The 22,131-nt window shown below is 36.6% G+C and overlaps 1 protein-coding gene across 2 annotated transcripts in view; it reads left to right on the top strand.

The window, feature by feature from the left end:
* The window catches only part of LOC136026917 (uncharacterized), a 56,819-nt gene extending 35,764 nt beyond the window's left edge, over positions 1-21,055 (top strand). Inside the window, exons 3-4 of one of the 2 annotated variants that reach the window (XM_065703749.1) lie at positions 10,578-10,792; positions 19,103-21,055. In XM_065703749.1, the coding sequence (XP_065559821.1) occupies positions 10,578-10,792; positions 19,103-20,957 (2,070 nt within the window). In that variant the 3' untranslated portion in view covers positions 20,958-21,055. The remainder of the gene's footprint in view (positions 1-10,577; positions 10,793-19,102) is intronic. The other variant, XM_065703750.1, reaches the window with a different exon arrangement.
* Positions 21,056-22,131: the final 1,076 nt, after the last annotated feature.

Here is a 22,131-nt window from a genome sequence, read left to right as displayed (position 1 = left end):
CCAGAGGTGCATATGACACATTGCTAAAGTGAATATAAAATCTTTGCAGCCATTCCAGATTAAAAAATTACTAGATGAAAATGGTTTCTCCCATATATGGAATAATGGTTAAGGCCCCGAAGAAAGTAGGGATGTTTTGCTTAGAGATTTAAGGACTAAGCTAGAAGATCAAAAGATTCAACTTTGAGGTGCTGGCACAAGTGCTTATGTTAGACAAAGAATCACAGAACCCTTAATCCAGGGAGAGCTCTCTGTTATATTTTAGAAGGAGTGATTTTAAAGAGAAGGCGAGGAAGCCTTCTCCCTCCACTGGGGACAATGATGGAAACATGGACTATAGTTGCATATTTGTATGTATTTATGTGTTGCGTGTGTACATGTGTATTTGCGTATATGTAATATCTTTTGGCGTGGTTTGAAGCCTTATCAAAACAGTCTACAATCCAATGATTGGTCCTTTACCCTCGAGTTCAGTAAAGGCTCATTCTACCGAGAGATAGCAAAGGTATTTGAAATTCTTTGAAAATTATTAGTTACTCATGCTAAAAAGGATTTTTGCAATCCTGTATTTTACCTCATAATGTTATTTCATGATGTATCTTATGTGATAAATGTTTTGTATGGTTCAATACCAGATGTGGAACTTAGAAATAATGTTGAACCTACAAATAATGTTTAACTCCATCCACACTGAAGAAGTCAACAATTGTAAATAAAGTAATATAATGCGACAGAAGGACTAGTCGACGTAACATTTTCTAATTAAAAAGGGTTTTGACTAGCCCTGATATTCCTTTTTTTACAACCCCCTCGACATCGGCACCCCCCCTCCCTTCCCGCATTTGAACAAAAAAAATAACTAGCCTGGTAATCTGCCTTTTGTGTATATAGTTTGGACACGGAACTGTACAGCAATAATAAATGTTTTGCTAAAAGTTTATCTAAGTTGTCCATCGAAGAAAGATAAAGCAACTGTAAACAAGTCTATATAACGCGAGAAATATCAGGACTAGTCAAAGCCCATTTTAATTAGAAAATATTACTGTGGTTGGTCTCGTAAAAGTAACGTGTCCGGTATAAGGTACATATAAAAATACTCGGTGCTAGCTCATCACCCATGGCGAGGGCTGTGGTAAGCGAATACGTCAAGGGGGTGGGTTAGATCACAAGTCTAGTTACGTGTTCCCTGTATTTTTTCTCATTATTGAGTTAAATGTACTATCCCTGGTTATTGCCCTGCTAAATTGATTGATTTGCCCCCACTAAATCGATTGATTTGCCCCAGCTGAATCCATTGATGCAGTTGATCAAGCGGATTAGATAGCCCATTTTACTATTATCTTAGTCTTAAAGGCATTGCAGAGATGCATTATTTTTGCTCATTCTGGGACTTATTGGTTAGTGGGATACATTTAAGAAAAATACAACTTTGAATTAAGAAAGTCTGCTGTTATTTTCATCTTGTCAGTTTCTTCGTGTTTTGGAACCTCTACTAGTTTGACTGTTGGTTCATCTTTTGCCTCATCCTTGATTTTGTAACTAACAAGTTCCATTCCATTATGATTTTGATTTCTCTTTGACTGCAGATTTCGTTTTGCAACATTTTCGTTTGCAATTCAATGTGATTCTCGCTGGCGCTTGTTCTCTGCTTTTTGCTTTAGCTGTTCGGAGTCATTTTTTATGTTGTGTAATTTTGGATGAGTCATAGGTGCCAAAAATGATACGACCACCCTGGGAACAAAGGATGTAATTTTTACTCTTTAAAAGTATATAAATGTGCCGCCAATGACAAGAAAAATTAAGGCTCTAAACAAATTTTTCCAAACTGTTGAGCTGTCTAGATCGTAATTTTTCAGGCTAGAAAATCTTTGTGCCAATTAAAAAAAATAAACAAATATGGAGATGATTTCGAGAAAAAACAAACCGTACACAAATAAATGCATAATATATATATATATATATATATATATATATATATATATATATATATATATATATATATATATATATATATATATATATATATATATATATATATATATATATATATATATATATATATATATATATATATATATATATATATATATATATATATATATATATATATATATAATATTATATTAATATTTCGATTTTGAAGTGATTAATTCCCCGTTCCCTGAAAGTAATATACACTCAAATATCACATATTCGGCATTTTTATGCCAAATATTATTTATCTCTTTATCTTTATATATATATATATATATATATATATATATATATATATATATATATATATATATATATATATATATATATATATTATTATTATTATTATTATTATTATTTAGAGGTAGTTATTTGGCTAAACAAAAGAGAGACACATAACAAAAAACGAAGAAAAGAATTGTTTCCCTACTTTAGCAATTTAGATAAAGAAGAACCCTGGGCATCTCCACACCCTAGATTTTGAAATTTTCGTTATTTTGTATTTTTGTTGAAAAAATACAAAAGTATCCCCCTCCCCGATTTTCGAAAACACTGTTTTTGCATCTTCATATAGCAAAATGGAAACATTATTGTGCCTCATATTTTTGTGTATCGGTGTCCCTGACCACTGGCCAAGCATTTGGTTGGCACCTTTCTTCTATGATATGGAGGAAGGCTTGTACTGAAAGGGATAATGTCTAGTTTTATTTACGAAGTATTTTCCAAATCTTTTATCCGCTGAAATGTAGAAAGTGAATTAATAAGTTAAAGTTTAAGTTTTTGTGTTTTACTTAAGAATCTATTTCGGTACTTGTTTTCAGATTAAATACCGTAACATTGACATAGATAGTTGGGAATGATGTGCCCTGCATGTATCCAAATTTCGGGTTAGTAGTTTCAGTCAGAATTATCGAAAGGTGCATATAATTTACCTACAGGGGCACCTGCCATAGGTATCCCCAGGGGTAAAAGCCCTAAGTTGTGCAGTTGGACCATTCTTCACATTAATATTAAATAGAAAATGTGAGGATGTAGCTCCTCCTTTGAACCGGAATCTTGGATCGTAGCCATTCTCTTACCTGTGGTAGTTTCTGTTCATTCTAAGCTTGACTTGATAATTCATTATAATTCTGTTTGTTTTAAATTTCATCTGTTAATTCATATTAATTTCGCTTTGTCTTTAGTTTGATCTACCAGCTGAATTTCTTTCTGCTTGTTTTCGGTTTTAATTACCCTATGGCTCTTACACGCTTAGGTTTTAATACTTCTAAGTTTAATGTCTCTCTTTTCTTCATTTTTCAGAATTTAAAGCAATTCTATTGTTCTTCCCGACCTTCTTTAAACGACGGACTGGCTATACTGTAAACTGTATATAGTACAACTTAGATCATACTTAGAATTCTTAGAAAAGTTGCTGTCGATCTTTTGGTTTTGCTTTTTTTTAGCAGAAGCTAAGTTTTTTCTCTGTTTTAGTGGAAGAAAGATGTACAACTCTTCATCACCTCCTTGCATAATACCCACTCGAGTTTCCAATCTGGAGACGGCTAATGACTCAGAAGTTCTCCACGTCTACGTCATAGATGACAAAGCGGAAAAGGTCGAAGAGTTTATAGTGAAGAAGGGGGTACCAGTAGATATAAAAAATAAGCTTAACCAGACTGCACTATTTGTAGCCGCTTTCTCGGGCAGTGAAAAGACATTAATAAAATTAATACAGCTTGGTGCAGACCCCAATAAAGGCTGTGGACAGTTCTTTAGATACACCCCAGTGCATGGAGCATGTTTCGGTGGCTCCCCTCGTGTGCTCACGTATCTTGCGGAAGCTGGTGGTAACCTGAGGCAAAGAGACGAGTTTGGAAGAACTCCCCGTGATTGGGCAGTTGAGTACCTGAACAGACCAGCTCAGCGTATGGAAATCCTTGCTGTGATTGAATCATACAGAGAATTATCCACTAGATCCATTTATCCAATAGAAACATCCACGGGATCGTCAAAGGCAGTTGATGCTTTCAGAAAGCCCAAATCAATAACCTTAAGATCTATGGCACAAGTAAGTTATTTTTTAGTTTATATATGTGGCCATCAGATTTTTTAAATTTATTATTATTATTATTATTATTTACAAAAACACCAAAAAAGCATTAATTCAAAATTTAGTTGACAAACGCCCTATCAGCACCCCTGATTATAAGCTGAAATTTACTTAATTGGGATAGTTTAAAACCACAAAAAGGTGAATCATATGAAAAAAGACAAATTAGAGAAAAATCATAACCCCTCCTCCTTCTAGTTACCTATATACGCGCTAAATAATTCTTCTTTATATTCGATAAATCGTTGTTTACTGTTGTCATTATTCTGATTTTCTGTTTGGACTTTCAAGAATTTTTAATACCTATTCTTTTTGGTCGAATCTGGAAAATCATTAGCGGTAGAATTTTTTTTTGTTGAGTCACTTCAGTTGATACGGTGTCAAGGCTAGACCTTCGTGAGTGCCTCTCAAGTTAAATCCAGCCGGTCGACCATGATTTTTAAGCATACCGACGTTTTTCTGTTCCATTGGTATTCACCCTCTCCCTATTGTGTCCCTTTTATTGAATTTTAAAACAAAGCTTATTGTTCTAATTAAACGGCCATTGTGTTTCAGGAATTGTTCTTAAAGAATTAGGGAAAAAAGTCAGAACTTTAGCGTAAAGAGCAAGATCTTGTGAAAGGGGGAACTCTTTTCATATCCGTAATAATTTCTGTTCGTTTTTTCAATTTTGATGCTGCTCTTTACTTTCAATTGAAAAAACTTCTTTTTATTTATTTCAATTTCTGATCATCTGCAAATAATACCGGGAAACCCGGCTCTTCCCATGAAAAATTCCAGTACTTGTGTATTATACGCCACTCACTCAAGTTTACGCTGTGTAAAACTCGAGAACCTACGTTACTTTAAAAAAAAGTTGGTTTATACATTTGCACAGTAGGAGGGGGAGGTAAAGTATAGGGTCTGCATGTAAAACATATTAGGTACAATTATTATGCATATTATGAAGTAAGAATTGCTTTCTATCTCAAACTGTCCAAATACTTAAACACCTCCCCCTTATGTGCAAATATATAGACCAAATCATATATTTCCCATCTATTCTGTCACCTGTCTTTGTCTTGTCTCGTGCTAAGCTGAAAGAAACTAACAAAGAAACCGGTTTGTTCTCGAGTTTTACACAGCGTAAACTTGAGTGAGCGGCGTATATTAGCCTACACAAGTACAAAAATTCCTAACCCTATGGGAAAAAAACTTAAATAAAATTGTCAAATTTGGAAAGCCTTATTTTCCGTGGGGTGTATTTTCCACGGGGGTTATTTTCCACGGAAGGGGGCAGGGGTAAACGCCGACCACCCCTGAGATATGGTTTTGAAGAAAAAAATCTGGCCGCAGCGTGACCATATTAAAACCGCGATGCTGATCATATTAAAACCGCGATTGGCTCAGATTTCATAGCCTGAAATCTATCATATTTTTCCTGACATAAGGCTATAGATTGTAGGCTAATTGCATATAGGTTAGCGGGACATGTGGATTGTAGCACTTGGATTGTAACCATGCACAGAAATTACCATGAGATTTGAATATTGTGATCCGTTGATAACAGTATTGTAATAGGACGATATTCTAAAGGATGTAACGCTAGTTTAAAAAAAATCAAATTAAACACGTAAGCAAGGGCCTAAGAACCCTAAAGTCTCATGATATTTACGATTTTCTCAAGGTTTCCTATAATGAACGTTAGTATTGTGATTCTGTTTTAGGTTTCCCTCCTCCCTCCCCACTTCAAACATTTTGAGCTCATGTGACTGTCCCTAGTTAATTGAATAATCTGCGTCACAAAATTGTTTTTCATGGATCTTAGAAGAATCACTTTTTAATTTTTTCCGCCAAATATAAAACTGAATTTTGATACCAATAGAGAGGCTATATCAAAAGAATAGGAGTTTTATGCTGATTTCAAATATAGAGGTTTCAAACACCTATCTGAAAAAATGTGGAATTTTATATTTTTTGTCAAAAGAATGATTAATTAGAACAATAAGAAGGTTTTTTAAGTGTTAAAAACTTTAGCGGTAAGAGCGATGTGGTTTGGAGGAGTAATCCTCCAAACCGGCAGAATATGTTCAGTCTTCTGAGAATGCCAACTCCACGTGCAATTTTGGCGGAAATAATGTCGCTATGATGCCTCGACGAAGGATTAGAATCAATATGGAAGCCAAGATACCGTAGTGATTTAACTTGTACTACTGGATTTTCACGCAATAGGACTTTACCACTTACATCAAAAGAATCACTCACTCTACAGAATGTTTGTAAAAACGTCTTCTTTGCTTTCACGCCCAGCAAACTTAAACTTGTAAACACCTTTTGTCTTTTGAGGGCATTATTAGCTTTTGCTATCAAATCATCGACTGATTTTGCAAATTCTGTTAGCGCAGATAAAAGCGCATTATGTCAACATAAACTAGATAAAGTAAAGGGCCCAGCACATAGCTCTGTGGAACGCCACACATCACAGGAAAAGTCAATGAGACTACATAGTTTAAAACGAGTTTAAGGGACCTACCGTAAAGATAGCTCTCAAGCCATCTTAGACAAACTCCATTTATTCCAAGACTTCTCATTCGATGAAGTAACACTTGGCAGTCAACCGTGTCAAACGCTTTTTTAATGTCAATGAAAATAAGCATAGGTGCGTTACCCGAGAAATACTTCACTGGATGATACACTTCTCACCTATAGTACTCTTAAGCTCTTTACTCGAAGAACACAGTCCAGCGTTGTCATCTGTCCCACATTTATATGTAATTTTTGCATAATTAATTGTTTTCTCAAATCCTCGCTCCTTGTCATGCTCCTTCAAAATAGAAATAGACGTAATAGCAGTATGTTCCTTATAGAGTTGTTGTCACACTGCAGTAGCTAGATACATTTAATCTTGGTTCATATGGATCCGAAGGGAGGATGTAGCAGAATTTTGTCCATCGGTCAGATGGATTCTCAGGACAATTTAGGGCTGATTTTTTTTTTTTTTGTGATTCACCTCCTCCTTTATTAGAGCATAGTTTTATACGCTTTCGTCTTCTGTTGACTTTACATTATTAAATCTGAAAAAAAGAAAGGGGTATTATAAACAAAGGTGTTAATAGGGTTGCTTTAAGCTGCTGCTGCCTTTAAATTTCTATATCTGCAAACAGGTGCTTCAAATTCCTATGGATTATTTACATGAAATGCAACTGATTATGCCATCTTATGCGTGGAGGAGTCACCTACTCTCCACCCCCTATATACATCTCAGTACCTCATATGTGCAGCATAATTAAGGGTTGTTTGGCACGTGCCACCTGGTGTTTGTGATTTCCAAAAGTTGGTGACCCCTTGTTATGCCTTTTGTTGGATAGTTTGTTTTTCTCTTCTTTTTTTTATATATACAACCAGTCTCCGCAGCAGATTTTTACGATGAGTGATAGTTTCTTTTACTACCCATAAGGAATTAACTTATGTGTGCTCAGCATTTATTCCAGGCGCATATTGTGTTTATTAGACATCTTAACGCACCCCCGTGCTTTGAAATTTGACTAGATAGTTTCCAACTTCGTTATGTATTTCGACACCTGTTCATATTTGATCAGGTAGATTATTAAATGAGACAGGCTATGTTATTATTATTAAATGAGACAGGCATTATTAATGAGACAGGCTTCGTCGAATCATATATTACACCACTAAATTGAGCCGACTTGCTAATTCGGCCGAAGGGGTGAGAAATCGCATTTTTAAAACCGATCAATCATGATTATTATGTTTTAAAATTATTTCCAGCTTCGGCGAATCTATTCCTGATAAGAGTGGAAGTAGAAACTCATGCCGGTTTCAGGGAGAAAAAATTAACGATGTTGTCGATTATTTAACGAAACTCAGCAAACTTTCAAACATACTTTTACTTTTTTTTCAAACTATTATCCTAACACATACAGGGAGGGGGAAGGTGGTTGTAGATACTTGCCCGAAATCTTCAGAATATTTTGGGTTTTCCATATTTTTGACACAATTAGCCCTTTATTATGTTTTTTATGGCACTTGGTCCTTGGCATAAACCAAGTGACATTTAGCGATCGCAAATTCTGTCGGTCGGTCTGTCTGTCTGTCTGTCCCGGTTTTGCTAGTTTAGGCACTTCCAGATAATCTAGGACGATGAAATTTGGCATGCATATCAGGGACCGGACCAGATAAAATTAGAAATAGCCGTTTTCCCGATTTGACCACCTGAGGGGGGGAGGGGGCCCGTTAATGCGGAAAAAATAAAAAATTGAACTATTTTTAACTCACGAACGGGTGATCGGATCTTAGTGAAATTTGATGTTTGGAAGAATATCGTGTCTCAGAGCTCTTACTCTAAATCCCGACCGGATCTAGTGACATTGGGGGGAGTTGGGAGGGGGAAACCTAAAGTCTTGGAAAATACTTAGAGTGGAGGGATCGGGATGAAACTTGGTGGTAAAAATAAGCACAAGTCCTAGATACATGATTGACATAACCGGAACGGATCCGCTCTCTTTGGGGTAGTGGGGGGGGAGGGTTATTTTTGGAAGGATATTGTGTCTCAGAGCTCTTGTTTAAATCCCGACCGGATCCAATGACATTGGGGGGAGTTGAGGGAGAACCTAAAATCTTGGAAAACGCTTAGATTGGAGGGATTGGGATGAAACTTGGTGGGAAAAATAAGCACATATCCTAGATACGTGATTGACATAACCGGAACGGATCTGCTCTCTTTGGGGGAGCTGGGGGGGTTAATTCTGAAAAATTAACCGGATAAAAATTATACTCTTACTTTAAATCCCGACCGGCATTAAGCTTCTGATTTTCTTTTTAAATCAGTCTATTGATTCTTAGAATTTTGCTAGAGCTCATACCAAATGAGCTCTTGGCTCTTTCGATCGACCTCGTCCCAAGTGCCATATGAGCTTTTACTCTTAATGTGGCTCTATTGGCGGTGGGGGGTGATCTTGCCCTCAATTCATTTTCTGCCCTCTCCGATAACATTGTAAAATAATTTTATTTGTATTTGTATTGAAAAAATTCAAACGACCCCTCCCCAAACATTTTCGTAAACTGGCATTCCTGCGTGGCCCACTTTAATGTAATTCCCCATGCGTATAAGTTGTTGTTGACGTCCGTTCCTACCATTAATGTCTGCTACTTGTATAGCTCTGTACGTTTTTTCGGATTTCACATTGATTTGTATTTACTTTTCTAATTTTAATTGTTTTAGGAATGTAAGCAAAAGTCAAACGTCCCAAGATGTTTTAAGGGTAAGGGATATAAGTTAGTTCCCTATATTGCATAGTTCCTTGTCTCAGGCTCAACAACTGGAAATTTTGATCGGTTGAATAGACTTCAAGGAAGCTAGCTAAATATAAGTTATCAACTTGTACATTGGTGTACACTGTACAGTGTACAACTTTGTACAGTGGTACAGTCCCAGGGACCAGAGTGTGTTCCTAAGGAGGGGTCAAAAACACAAACACAGATAATTAACCTAAATAGTTAGATACGCAGATAATTAGATAATTAGAAACACAGATAATTAGATAGAATTATGATTTAAAATAGAGTCAGTAGTTTTAATGATTTTGCAAAAAAGGTGTTTATTTTGTAAATATCAACCCTTGAAGGTCTTTGTAGTTGTGCTAAAACATATTTTTTGAATATATTAGTTTTTTCCCAGACTTTTCACTTGAAATGCATTAATAATCTTTTAAAAAACACAATGAAAGACAGGAAAAAGTAGATTAATGAATAATAAACAGAAAAATATTAAACTGGAAAGAAAACAAAAATCCCACAAAAATTCGTATTCTCCTCAAAAAGGATGGCATGGAGTTCACAGCTCCAGAAGATAAAATGAAAATCCTCCTAGATAATTTTATACAAAATGACTAAGGGTATCAGTATCAAGCACGAACTAATACAACTACCAACTGATATGAATACCAACTAATATAACCAACCCCAAATGGAACCGTTTCACTATTGAAGAGCTAGAAACTCCTATAAAGAAAATAAGGCCAGGAGCACCTAATAACTAGCTTAATCTAACTAGCATAATCTGACTAGCTTCATATCTGTGGTTTGTGGAAAACAAATTTGAATTTGTGGAAAACAAATTTTGTTTAGTTATAGCCTAGCCTTTTCTAAATTTGTTCTATCAAAATTTCCTCTTATAAGTGGTTTTATGGTGTGTCCAAAGCGAAAAAGAGAGTTTAAGGCATTTTACTTCCAAGTTAAAAAGTGTGCTTTAATTCGATTGGTTAATTTTTGTGACGAGTTTTGTTAAATATTCATATTGAGGGTTTATCAGAAGGAGAAGCAAATGTTCGCATTTGGAGCCAGTAAGAAGAACACAAAACCCGATTTTTATTATTATTTTTTTCTTTTTGCATGAAACTTGGACAAAAAAAGAAGACTTTTTTAGTTACAATATTTTCTACATGTAAACACTTTGTTTATCTCTAGTATTACTTCATCTTCTTTCATCTGATCTTCATCGTATTTTTTTCAGATTTTACGTCTGCCATACGTCCAACAGGAAGGAAATATCCCTGGGCCTTTGGGCCATGTACAAGCCACTGGATTCGGCACCATCTTATTTGGCTCAACTGCAACCATGGGCTGCAACCCAGTTAGGAGGATCCAAGAAAATGAGTGTACAGACATCATTAGCAAAAATGACAAGGACATTTATAGAGTTGCTGCCTTGAAAGCTGTTCTCTATAGGTTAGAACTTTGGTTTTGTCCTTTCCTTTCTAATGCTTGACCTGCTTTACAGCTCTGTCTTCTGACATTTTTAATGCTTTCCAAGTTAATTGCCAAAACTAATTGCCAATTGCTAAATGTACTTATATCAGCTATTATCGGGGTGAACAACTTTTTGACCCCTGAATGTGCCCCTTTGGTATCCAAAATTGTGTCCATCTTGAAATCTCAGAAACTAGAGGCTATTATTTTGTACCTGTTATATTATTGACCAAAACACGCTTTGTAAACCTCTTTCAAAGCGGCCAGTTACCATGAAATATAATGAAAACGAAAAAAATCCTTATAAAACATTCATACAAAATTACTTAGGGTGGTAGCACGAAACCCATATAAACATGTAAATCCCCTGCTTTGGGGAAAATCTTTTACTTACATCTCTGGCAAAAGCTGGATGGTAAAAAAAAAAAAACTACTTTGGTTAAAAGTGACATTTTTTAATAGAATATATCTCCAGTTGGAACCTGTTTTGTTTTATGACAAGAAATTTACAATATGTCACTTTTTGCCGTTTTATATTATTGTGTCCCGGCACATGAGAATGTGCATTTTGACAAAAAAGTGTCCAGTTGGCAACCTTGACTACCATCATAAAAGTAACTTAAAAAAAGTTTACATTTAGAACAGTTAAATTTAACTATTGATTAAAAACTAATTTTTCTTTAGTTAACTAGTGTCCAGTTTGGTTAACGTGAAACAATTCACGAGAGTGTAGGGTTGGGGGTTGGCAAAGTTTATTTTTCAATATGCGGGGAGCTTCAGATTTGTCGTTTCTTCAATAAAAATACCTAAAAAGAAATTTTTCGATAAAAGTTATCCCCCTTCCAAAAAAACTTTTAAAATTAAATATCTTTTCCCTATTGTTTTGTTTTATTCACTGGCCAAAAAACATCCTTGTTTGGTTTTTGGTTTATTAAATATTTCTCTTCTGTTGTGCTATTGTATGTCATATATTGTTACTGTGGTCTCTGAATGTATTCACTGTGTATGTACATGATGCGTGGCTATTCTACTCTTAAAACACCAGTTCAGTAAAGGGTAATTCAGCTAGGACTTCCTGTGGAAAATGGTGTGAAGTCTTTAAAATGTAGATATAAGGACCAAAATCCCATTTTTCTCAGCTTCACCCCCCCCCCTTCGTGTTTGCATAAAAATTGTGTCCCTCCGTAATCTGTTGCCTGTTTATCCTTCTTCAAGTGCTAGTACTTGAATTGGTGGGTGCCGATTTTGACTCAACTTACTCAACAACAAAAGAACTACGGAACAAAACGTACAACAAAATTGTAACCACAAAGCTCTTAAAAGCCAGTCTAAAGGCTAAAATAAGGAACGAAAACTGGCTAATACGTAGGGTAATTTCAAGGAATCCCTGATAAAAAACCTTTAAAAAGAGTCATAAATACTAAAATCTCCTTTCTAAAGTTTCAATTTACCTCCTACTTTCCTCTATTGGAGTAATATGTAGCCTGCCTTGCATATTCCCGTTATAATCTACAAAAGCGCTACTATTTTCTTACTTATTATTTTAACGCTGTTATTTTAAGAGTAGGGCTATTGTAGAATAGAATGGCATTGTAGAATAGAATAGAATATAATGGGCTATATAATGGCATTGTAGAATAGAATAGAATATAATGGGCTATATAATGGCAGCATTCAAGCCGGATGCATTCTGCTCCATTTGGGAGGGCGGGGAGAAATTGAAGCGAAGTGCCTTTAGAAATGAGAAAAGTAAGTGTTGATGATTGTCCCAAAGTGGTTTTCATAATATTTATCGGGTTTTCTTCAAGTCATTCATCTCAATGATCAAAGCGTCTTCCAATGGTACATCCTACCTAAATGGTACATAATACATATTTATATTTAGATGTTGTTTAGTATGTTTATGACAAGTTTTTATGATTCTTTATTTATTGTATGCCGTTTCCCAAATAACGGGCCATTGAGCCCTTTGGGATATTGTTTTTGTTATTTTATGAAAATAAATAGAACTTGAACTTGAACTAGATGCGTTAGCACCTGCAAAAAAATAACTTTGGAAATATTCTAATCCTGTAAAGTGAGTAATGTGACCTGGCAATACTGCAGAAATTGTTACAGCAAAATACATTATGAAGTTGGTTATTGATCTTGACCAGAAATCTCGGTTTTCTGGAATAGATCCAAGCTGGATCGAAGGGTGAAATTTTTTTTTTTAAGGGCAAGAAGTGACATTTTTTTAAATAAGATATATATCCATTAAATATGATGTATATCCAGTTGGGAAATATTTCGTTTTATGCCGTAAGTTCAAAAAAGGTGTCACATCTTGCCTTTTTTTTTTGCCATTGTGTTCCGGCACATGAGAATGTGTCCTTTTGACATAAAATGTGTCCAGTTGACAACCTTGATTAATAGATAAGACTAAACGCTGTAAAACTCATAAAATTAACTTACAACTAAAAAGTTTAGATTTAGAACAGTCAAATTCAACTATTGATAAAAATTAACTGTTCGTTGGTAGCATCCAATGGAAACAATTCATGAGAATTTAGGGATGGGGGGTTGGCAAAATGTATTTTTCAGTCTGTAGGGAGGTGCAAATTTGTCTTTTCTTTAAATCTTTCAATAAAAGTCATCCTCAAAAAACTTTATTTCAAAATCTAAAGGGAAACACGCCCCCAGGGGTGGATCCTGGATTGTTTTCACAGGGGGCGCAAAAGATTTTACGCCGATAAACTTGCAAACAAAGAAACGCCAGCTATTTAAAGGGAACCTTAGTGATTATACGCCGTAAGTAGGTTGTGGAAATGGTCGTAAATTTAATCTAAAATCTGCTGAGGGTTAAAGTTCTAATAAATCTTTTGAAATTAAAAGGATGTAAAAATATTGATACAAAAAATAGTAAGTTATCGAAACCACCCCGCCATAAAAAAATTGGAAAGCTGTTCACCCTCTACGAAAAATATGATATTTAATATGGCAACATGATATTATCCCCGAATCCACCACTTCGTTAGGGGGGTACGCCCCCCACCTGGATCCGCCACTGTACGCCCCTCTCCCCAATTGTAGTTATTATCAGTATCGATTGCGTAACTGAAAGATGTTGTGGTCTTGATTACTAAGAAAGTCTTTTTCATTGTATGAAAATTCAAGAAGATTTCGTTTCTGTCTTATAAGTCCAATTTGCCATAATATTATCCTAAATCTCAAAAACACATTGTATAAAAGTGATCCCTCAAAAAACTGCATTTCAAAATCTAAAGGGACACATGCCCCTCTCTCCAATGAAGTTATTATCAGCATCGATAGCATATCTGGAATATGTTAAGGTCTCGATTGCTAAGGAAGTCTTTTTTATGGTATGAAAATTTAACAAGATTTCGTTTCTGTCTTATAAGTCAAATTTGCCAAAATGGCATCCTGAATCTACGCCTATTTTCATGAATAAATAAACCCAATTTAATCATTTCCGGACCATTTAACATTTTGGCATTAATTCTGAGGGGTATAGAACATATTCTTCGAAGCTATATATCAAAGTTATATACCTAGTTTTATGCTTCTTAAAGTTTGTTTAGTTTCATTTACGCTTTGAAGAGGTATTCTATTTTACTCAATGATAATAGTTGTATTTAAAAGCTATTAAACCATTTATAAGAATGTTACTATAACAAGAATCTATTGCAAGAAATGGCAGATTTGTGCTTTCAAATTTTGTTAATAAATGAAAATTTTCTTAAAATATGGCCTGAAAACTTTTGGGAGGGGTGGTGCTACTGAAGATTTTGCCCCGGGTGCAGGAGAGGCCAGAATTGCATTTGTGTATCCCCCCACTTCCTTTTGTGGGTATTTCATCAGCGTATTTAATTCTATTTCATGGGTAGTTGGGTACTGTTTATTGCATTTTCTTAAATAGCCAATCTTCTTGTCAATTAGTGAAAATACCCGGTAAGGTACTCAAATCTAATTCTTTGCAAAGTCAATAATCATTTTCCGATTCATCGTTTTGATTTTCATGTAACGAATAGCAATCTTGTTTTCTTGTTTTATTTCGCCGTTCCAGAATGATCTGATTTTTTGTGGATTACCAGCAAAGGCGCTTGGCAACTGCCACTTTGAAGATGTCCGTTGAATATGCAAATTTTGTTGTCAGCAGAAGCATGTATTGATTTTTTTTGTAATGCCAAGTTTGAACGAAGAACTTCGAATTAGGTTTAACTACCTAGACATGGCGCAAGAATTCAAGTGATCAGCCTAAATAATAATTTGTATTCGATTCTTGAGAAATTATGTTACAGGTGTTAATAACATGGTTAAGTTTTTTTTTTAATCTGAAAGTAAGGAGCGACATTAAAGCTTAAAACGAACAGGAATTACCCCGTATATGAAAGGGGCTGCTCCCTCTTCAACGCCTTGCTCTTTGCGCTAAAGTTTCACTCTTTCTCTCAACTCTACTTTTTAAAACAGTAAAAACTTTAGCGTAAAGAGCATGGCGTTGAAGAGGGAGCAGCCCCTTTAAACTCAATTGTTGATAAAAGGTAACGCATTATCAAAGCAGTTTTGTAAAAGTCGAACATTGAAACTAAAATCAAGGAAATCAAATAAAATCTGTTAATTCAATATTTTTAATCTAATTTTGAATACCAAAGACAGATATATTTTACGCCTTTATACCTCATACCTGTAAAAAATTGAATCTTTTTCAAAGTTAAAAATGCAAGCAAAAGTTGACGGCATATTTTTACCGGAATTACCCCTTATTAAGTTGTTTTCCGTATGTTTTATATAATTATACGAACTTTCTTGTGTACTAATTACTAATAAACAAATGCATATTTAGGATCAGCATAAAAAGCTGATTCTTAGCTTAAATGTTATGATTAGTTAGGCTCTTACGCTTTCGTTGTTGACAAGGAACGTCATTTACTTACAATTCAATACTATCAAAAATTTGATTTTTTTTTTTGCTCCAAGCAAATCTATGAAAAATGTTTGTGAAAAGCTGGAAAGGGGTCACTCAGGCAAAATTAGAAGATATATTTTCCTTATTAAGGGTAAAAATCTAATGGCAGGCAGCCAACAATGGGGCAGCACACATTTTGTTTCATGGTTTATCCAAATTTTCTTATAATTACTTTATAGTCCCAAATTTCCAGATGATCAATTTATTAGTATTTCGTGATTGTCATCTGGTACAAAGCGAAGATCTTAGTAAACATTTAAATTTGTTTATAAGTGACAAGAAAAGCTAAGAACGTGTGATTGGCCCTAAGGCTCTTTTCAATAACCAATTTGTTTTAAAAACAAGAGCTAAGAGGTCATATGGCACTTATGACGAGGTCAGAAGAGCCAAGAGCTCATATGGTATGAACTCTGGCAAAATTCTAAGAATCAATTGCTTTAAAAGGAAAGCCAGAGGCTTAATGCTGGTCGGTATTTAAAATAAGAGCTCTGAGTCACAAGGTCCTTCTAAATATCAAAATTTATTAAGATCCGATCACCCACTCGTAAGTTAAAAATACCTCAATTTTTCTAATTTTTCCTCTCCCTTCGGTCCCCCAGATGGCCGAATCGGGGAAAACAGCTTTATCATTCAATTTGTGCAGCTCCTTGATACGCCTACCAATTTTCATCGTCCTAGCACTTCCAGACCCACCAAACTCGCCAAAGCATTGAGCCCCACCTCCTAACTCTCCCAAAGAGAGCGGATCCCGGTTATGTCAATCACATATCTACGACATTTATAAGCGTTTTCCAAGATTCCCGGTTTCCCCCTACAACTCCCCCCAATGTCAACAGATCGTGTCAGGATTTGAAATAAGAGCTCTGAGACATGAGTTCCTTCTAAATATCAAATTTCATTAAGATCCGGTCACCCGTTCTTAAGTTAAAAATACCTTAATTTTTCTAATTTTTCCAAATAAACGACCCCCAGCTCCCCCAAAGAGAACGGATCCGTGCCAATTATGTCAATCTCGTATCTATGACTTGTGCTTATTCTTTCCATCAAGTTTCATCCCAATCTCTCCACTCTTAGCGTTTTCCAAGATTTCCGGTTGCAAAGATTTCTTTTTTCCCCTCCCACCCTCTATGTCCCCGGATCCAATTTGAATTGAAAATGGAGCATCTGAAACATAAGATTCTTCTATATGTCAAGTTTCATTAAGATCCGATCACCCATTCGTAAGATACCTCGATTTTCACGTTTTCCAAGAATTCCGGTTTCCCCCTCCAACTCCCTTCAATGTCACTGGATCTGGTCGGAATTTAAAGTGAGAGTTCTAAAGCACAATATCCTTCTAGATATCAAATTTCATTAAGATCCGATCACCTGTTCTTAAGTTACAAATACCTCATTTTCTAACTTTTCCGAATTACTCCCCCCCCCAACTCCACCAAAGAGAGTGGATATGGTCTGGTTATGTCAGCTACCTATCTTGGACTTGTGATTCTTCATTCCCCCAAGTTTCATCCTTCTCTCCACTTTAAGCGTTTTCCAAGATTTCCGCCCCCCCCCCTAATGACACTGGATCCGGTTGGGATTCTAAACAAGAGATCTGAGTTTCGAGGTCCTTCTAAATATGAAATTTCATTAAGATACGATCAATCTTTCGTAGGTTAAAAAATACCTCATTTTTTCTAATTTTTTAGAATTAACCCTCCCCCCAACTCCCCCAAAGAGAGCAGATCTGTTCCGGTTTTTTCTATTCCATATCTACGACTTGCGCTTATTTTTCCCACCAAGTTTCATCCGATCTCTCCACTCTAAGCGTTTTCCAAGATTTTAGGTTCCACCCCCCAAATTCCCCTTCACCGGATCCGGTCGGGATTTAAAATAAGAGCTCTGGGACATGTTATCCTTCCAAACATCAGATTTCATTAAGATCCGATCACTCCTTCGTAATTTAAAAATACCTCATTTTTCTAATTTTTCAGCACTAACCCCCCCCCCAACTCCCCCAAAGAGAGTGGATCCGTTCCGGTTATGTCAATCATGTATCGAGGACTTATGATTATATTTCCCATCAAGTTTCATCCCGATCCCTCCACTCTAAGCGTTATCCAAGATTTTGAGTCATCCCCCAACTCCCCCCAATGTCACTGGATCCGGTCGGGATTTAACATAAGAGCTCTGAGACACAACATCCTTCTAAACATCAAATTTCATTAAGATCTGATCACTCCTTCGTAAGTTAAAAATACCTCTTTTTCAATTTTTCAGAATTAACCCTCCTCCCCCCAAATCTCCCCGAAAGAGCGGATCCGTTCCGGTTATGTCAATCATATATCGAGGACTTATGATTATATTTCCCATCAAGTTTCATCCCGATCCCTCCACTCCAAGCGTTTTCCAAGATTTTAGGTCCCCCCCCAGCTCTCCCCAATGTCATCAGATCTGGTCAGTATTTAAAATAAGAACTCTGAGACACGATATCCTTCCAAACATCAAATTTTATTAAGATCCGATCACTCCTTTGTATGTTAAAAATACCTTACTTTTTCTAATTTTTCAGAATTAACCCCCCCCCCCCCAACTCCCCCAAAGAGAGCGGATCTGTTCCGGTTATGTCAATCACATATCTAGGACGATTAGGCGATTATTTTCACCACCAAGTTTCATCCTGATCCCTCCACTCTAAGCGTTTTCCAAGATTTTAGGTTCCCCCCTCCAACCCCTCCCAATGTAACTGGATCTGGTCGGGATTTAAAATAAGAGCTCTGAGACACAATATCCTTCCAAACATCAAATTTAATTAAGATCCCATCACCAATTTGTAGGTTAAAAATGCGGTACTTCATTTTCTAGTTTTTCAGAATTAACGGGACCCCAACTCCCCCCCCCCGGATACTCAAGTCTAGAAACAAAATATTTCTAATTTTATCTGGTCCGGTTCCTGATACGCCTACCAAATTTCATCGTCCTAGTTTACCTGGAAGTGCCTAAAGTAGCAAAACCAGGACCTACAGACAGACCGACAGAATTTGCGATCGCTATATGTCACTTGGTTAATACCCAGTGCCATAAAAAGCATTAGTTGTTCGTTCAGTATTTAATATTTTATTAGAACAAAGATTGTTTGTAATCGAGATTACAATCCCTCCGTAACCCTAAGATTCTCTGATGCTCTTTGGCATCGTTTTCCACAGTTTAGCTTCGCCGCAATTTATCCGTCTCTACAATCAAGAGTCGAGTTAATTCTTTTCAAAGATAAGCAACAAAAAACACTGTTTTAAGGCTTTCCTTTCCACGAAAACGAAAGAGTTTATGATCCTTTTTTCTTCTAGATGTGGAACAGTTACGGAGTATTACCCCCGAAGTTGGAAAGGGATAATTGTTACCATTAGAAGGCTCATCGATGCTGACTTAAAACGTGGTTCGCCGAGCAGCACTTCTCAGAATCTATTGATGGACGAACTGGAAAACCTACGGGTGTTGAGTGCACCTGGAGTTCTGCATTTACTTGGGGTCATACCGACCCAGGAAAACCATCAAATATCTTTGGTTTATGAAAGAGTCCAATTTGGCTCATTACATAGATGTATGCACGAGTTGCCTATACAAGAATTTGGCCTTAAAAAAAAGCTGACTTTTCTTTGCCAAATTGCCACTGCCCTGAAATTAGTCCATAATATGGGCTTTTTACATTTAGGAATATCCTCTCATTCCATTCACATTGTTAGCCCTACTCAGGCAAAACTGGGCAATTTCGAGTTTGCCATCCACGCCCGAGGCGAGTTAAACAAATGTGTTTATGTTCAGCGCCCTTGGGACGTATTTAAGAATATTTATTGGAGTTGGATGTCCCCGGAAGTAATGGAAAGACAAGTGCCTACGGTTGAGTCGGATAATTTTTCTCTGTGTATGGTGGTAGTAGAAGTTTTTACAGGAAAACTGCCATGGGAGGAGAGAGATTTTAAACATGTGCTTGAATTGATAAGTCAAAAAAGGGAAGAATCTGAAAAATACAATGAAAAGAATCCTGTCATCAATGTTGGACAGTTTCCCACTCTTATCCGAAGGCTGTTAAGAGCTGGGCTGGATGTACAGCCGCGCATGCGCTTTGACTCTTCGGAAATTGAATTTATGCTCGAGCAGCAAATTATAGCGATTTCTAAAGCAGGAAAAGGTATCAGACCGAGTCTTGATCAGTCACATTCTGTCAGTAAGATATCTTTTAGACAGCCCACTCGCAACGAGAGTGATTCGGACTCAGAAATATCGTGTTCAAGTCAAGAGAGGTTTGTGATTGCTAGAGATTCTGGTGTTTTTGGCACTCCGGAAGTCACAGATGAATGCGCAGAATCAGTAAGCTCGTCGTCTTCCAAACCTTATGTACAGCAAAAGGTAGAAACTCTCGTCCGAAGATTTAGTACGAAAAGAGATTCTGTTAAGCCAACAAGTTCAGGGGATAATACAGTTTTTCAAAGTGTTTCGAGCAGTCCCATCCAAAGCAAAAGTTTTTCTAGGCGGTTTTCACTTCCGTCACGATCGAAGAAAAACGAGACAAGCTCTTTCGATTCGGCAGTTAAAGTGTCCTTTTTCCCACAGCAGCCAAAACACAGATCGGTTAACGATTCGTCTGGCTCATCCTGGGGTAATATATTGAACTCAAGCAAAGCCGGCATATTAAAACTTACAAAGGGGACGTTATCTACTGAACTAAAATCGGCAGACGTGAGCAAAAATAATACCGACTACTATTCTATCCAGCAATCGCTAGATACAGTGGACTGGCGACCTGAGCCAATCTACGCCAAGGTTCAAAAGGGCGAAAAATGTCTCTCGAAAAATGAATCATCAAAAGTTATCCTACCTCCCCCTCCGATGCCAAAAATTACCCAAGAGCTCCGAAAACCAGCAAGCCACTTCAGCTCCCCGACAGTTTATGTTCTACCAGTAAACCAGGATGGGCATAGAGTACCATCAAAAGATGAGAATCGATACACACACATTCCATCTGATATCAAGTCTGTTGTTGCCCAGCCCAGACACGTAATAGAAAAACAAGAAGAATTTGATAGATCTGAATGGCGCTGTATTCTTTCAAAGGCTGATTCAAGTGCTGTTTGTACTCAGACTGAGAATTTTTGCAGTAAAGGCACGAAGATGGTTTCCAAGAAAATTCAAGCGATGAGGTGAAACGTTACTTACAGACTGATTCTGATGACTATTCTAGCGGGTCATATAAATTGGGTCAACTGCCGATGGTATCAACTCCTCAGAGAGTCGATGCTATTCACGATTTTGGTCGAGTCCCATCTAAAAACAGAAAAGATCCTTTGGTTGGAAGTTATGAGTTTTCAAGGGGAAATATTGTAGAGACAAGCTCACCTTTTACTATTGAAGAAAAAAAGCGGTGTGTCAGTTTTTACGAGCCAGACGTAGTTCCGCAAAGACCGACTTGGGGAAAAAATAGCAAAGAGTCATCTAGTAATGGATCTCTGTATGAGACTGCCAATGAGGTGAGCCAACCTGATAAGTTTTTTTGTGTGCCCCCCCCCCTGACTTACAGAAGCCGAAAGCTAAATTATCTCCTCCTCCCCCCAAACCAGCCCGAGTAAATCTGACCAGCTGGCCTTTAGTGCCTTATGACGACTCTGTACCTGCCTCCCAAGATACTAGTTTTATATCTGAGAAAATTGTCGTGAAAATAGACACAAACCGAGGCAGTGTGAATGTGGACTCTATTGTTTCCGAAAATTTTGAAAGTGTTATCGAGCATTTGAGTGGCAACACTGGATCCACTCCAAGTAGTGCTTCAACTATTATTGATACTACAAATCCCAGTGGCTGTGGGAATTTAGTTACTGAAGAAATGATTCCAAAGACTGTTTCAGTGAGTGAAACCATTACTGAAAACTCTCATCTATGTCATAATCACATTCAGCGTGTGCAAAATAACCTAGTTGGATATGAACCATGTGCCTCTGATGGCTGCCCGCTTGAAGACGAGGAAAATAACAGACATGAGAATGTAGAGAATCAAATGATACAAAACCCATCTACTGAACTAGTGTCCATGCAAGAGACTGTCCTAGAAACGGTGAACATAAAGGAAGAAACCGCTTATTTGTCGGTTGTTGAGGACCAGGGAGACATTGAGGCAGTTAATTCTTCCAGTCAGTGAATTTATATGTATATGTCAGGGAGGCATAGAGGCAGTTAATTCTTCAAATCAGTGAATTTATATGTATATGTCAGGGAGGCATTGAGGCAGTTAATTCTTCAAATCAGTGAATTTTCATGTTTATGTCACTTTTTCAGTTGGATCGACTTGTCTTCAACTTTTTTACTTTTAGTCAATTCTTGTTGC

The sequence above is a fragment of the Artemia franciscana genome, chromosome 5 (genome assembly GCF_032884065.1).
Source record: "Artemia franciscana chromosome 5, ASM3288406v1, whole genome shotgun sequence".
NCBI lineage: Eukaryota > Metazoa > Arthropoda > Branchiopoda > Anostraca > Artemiidae > Artemia > Artemia franciscana.
This window is presented reverse-complemented; position numbering and strand designations above follow the sequence as displayed.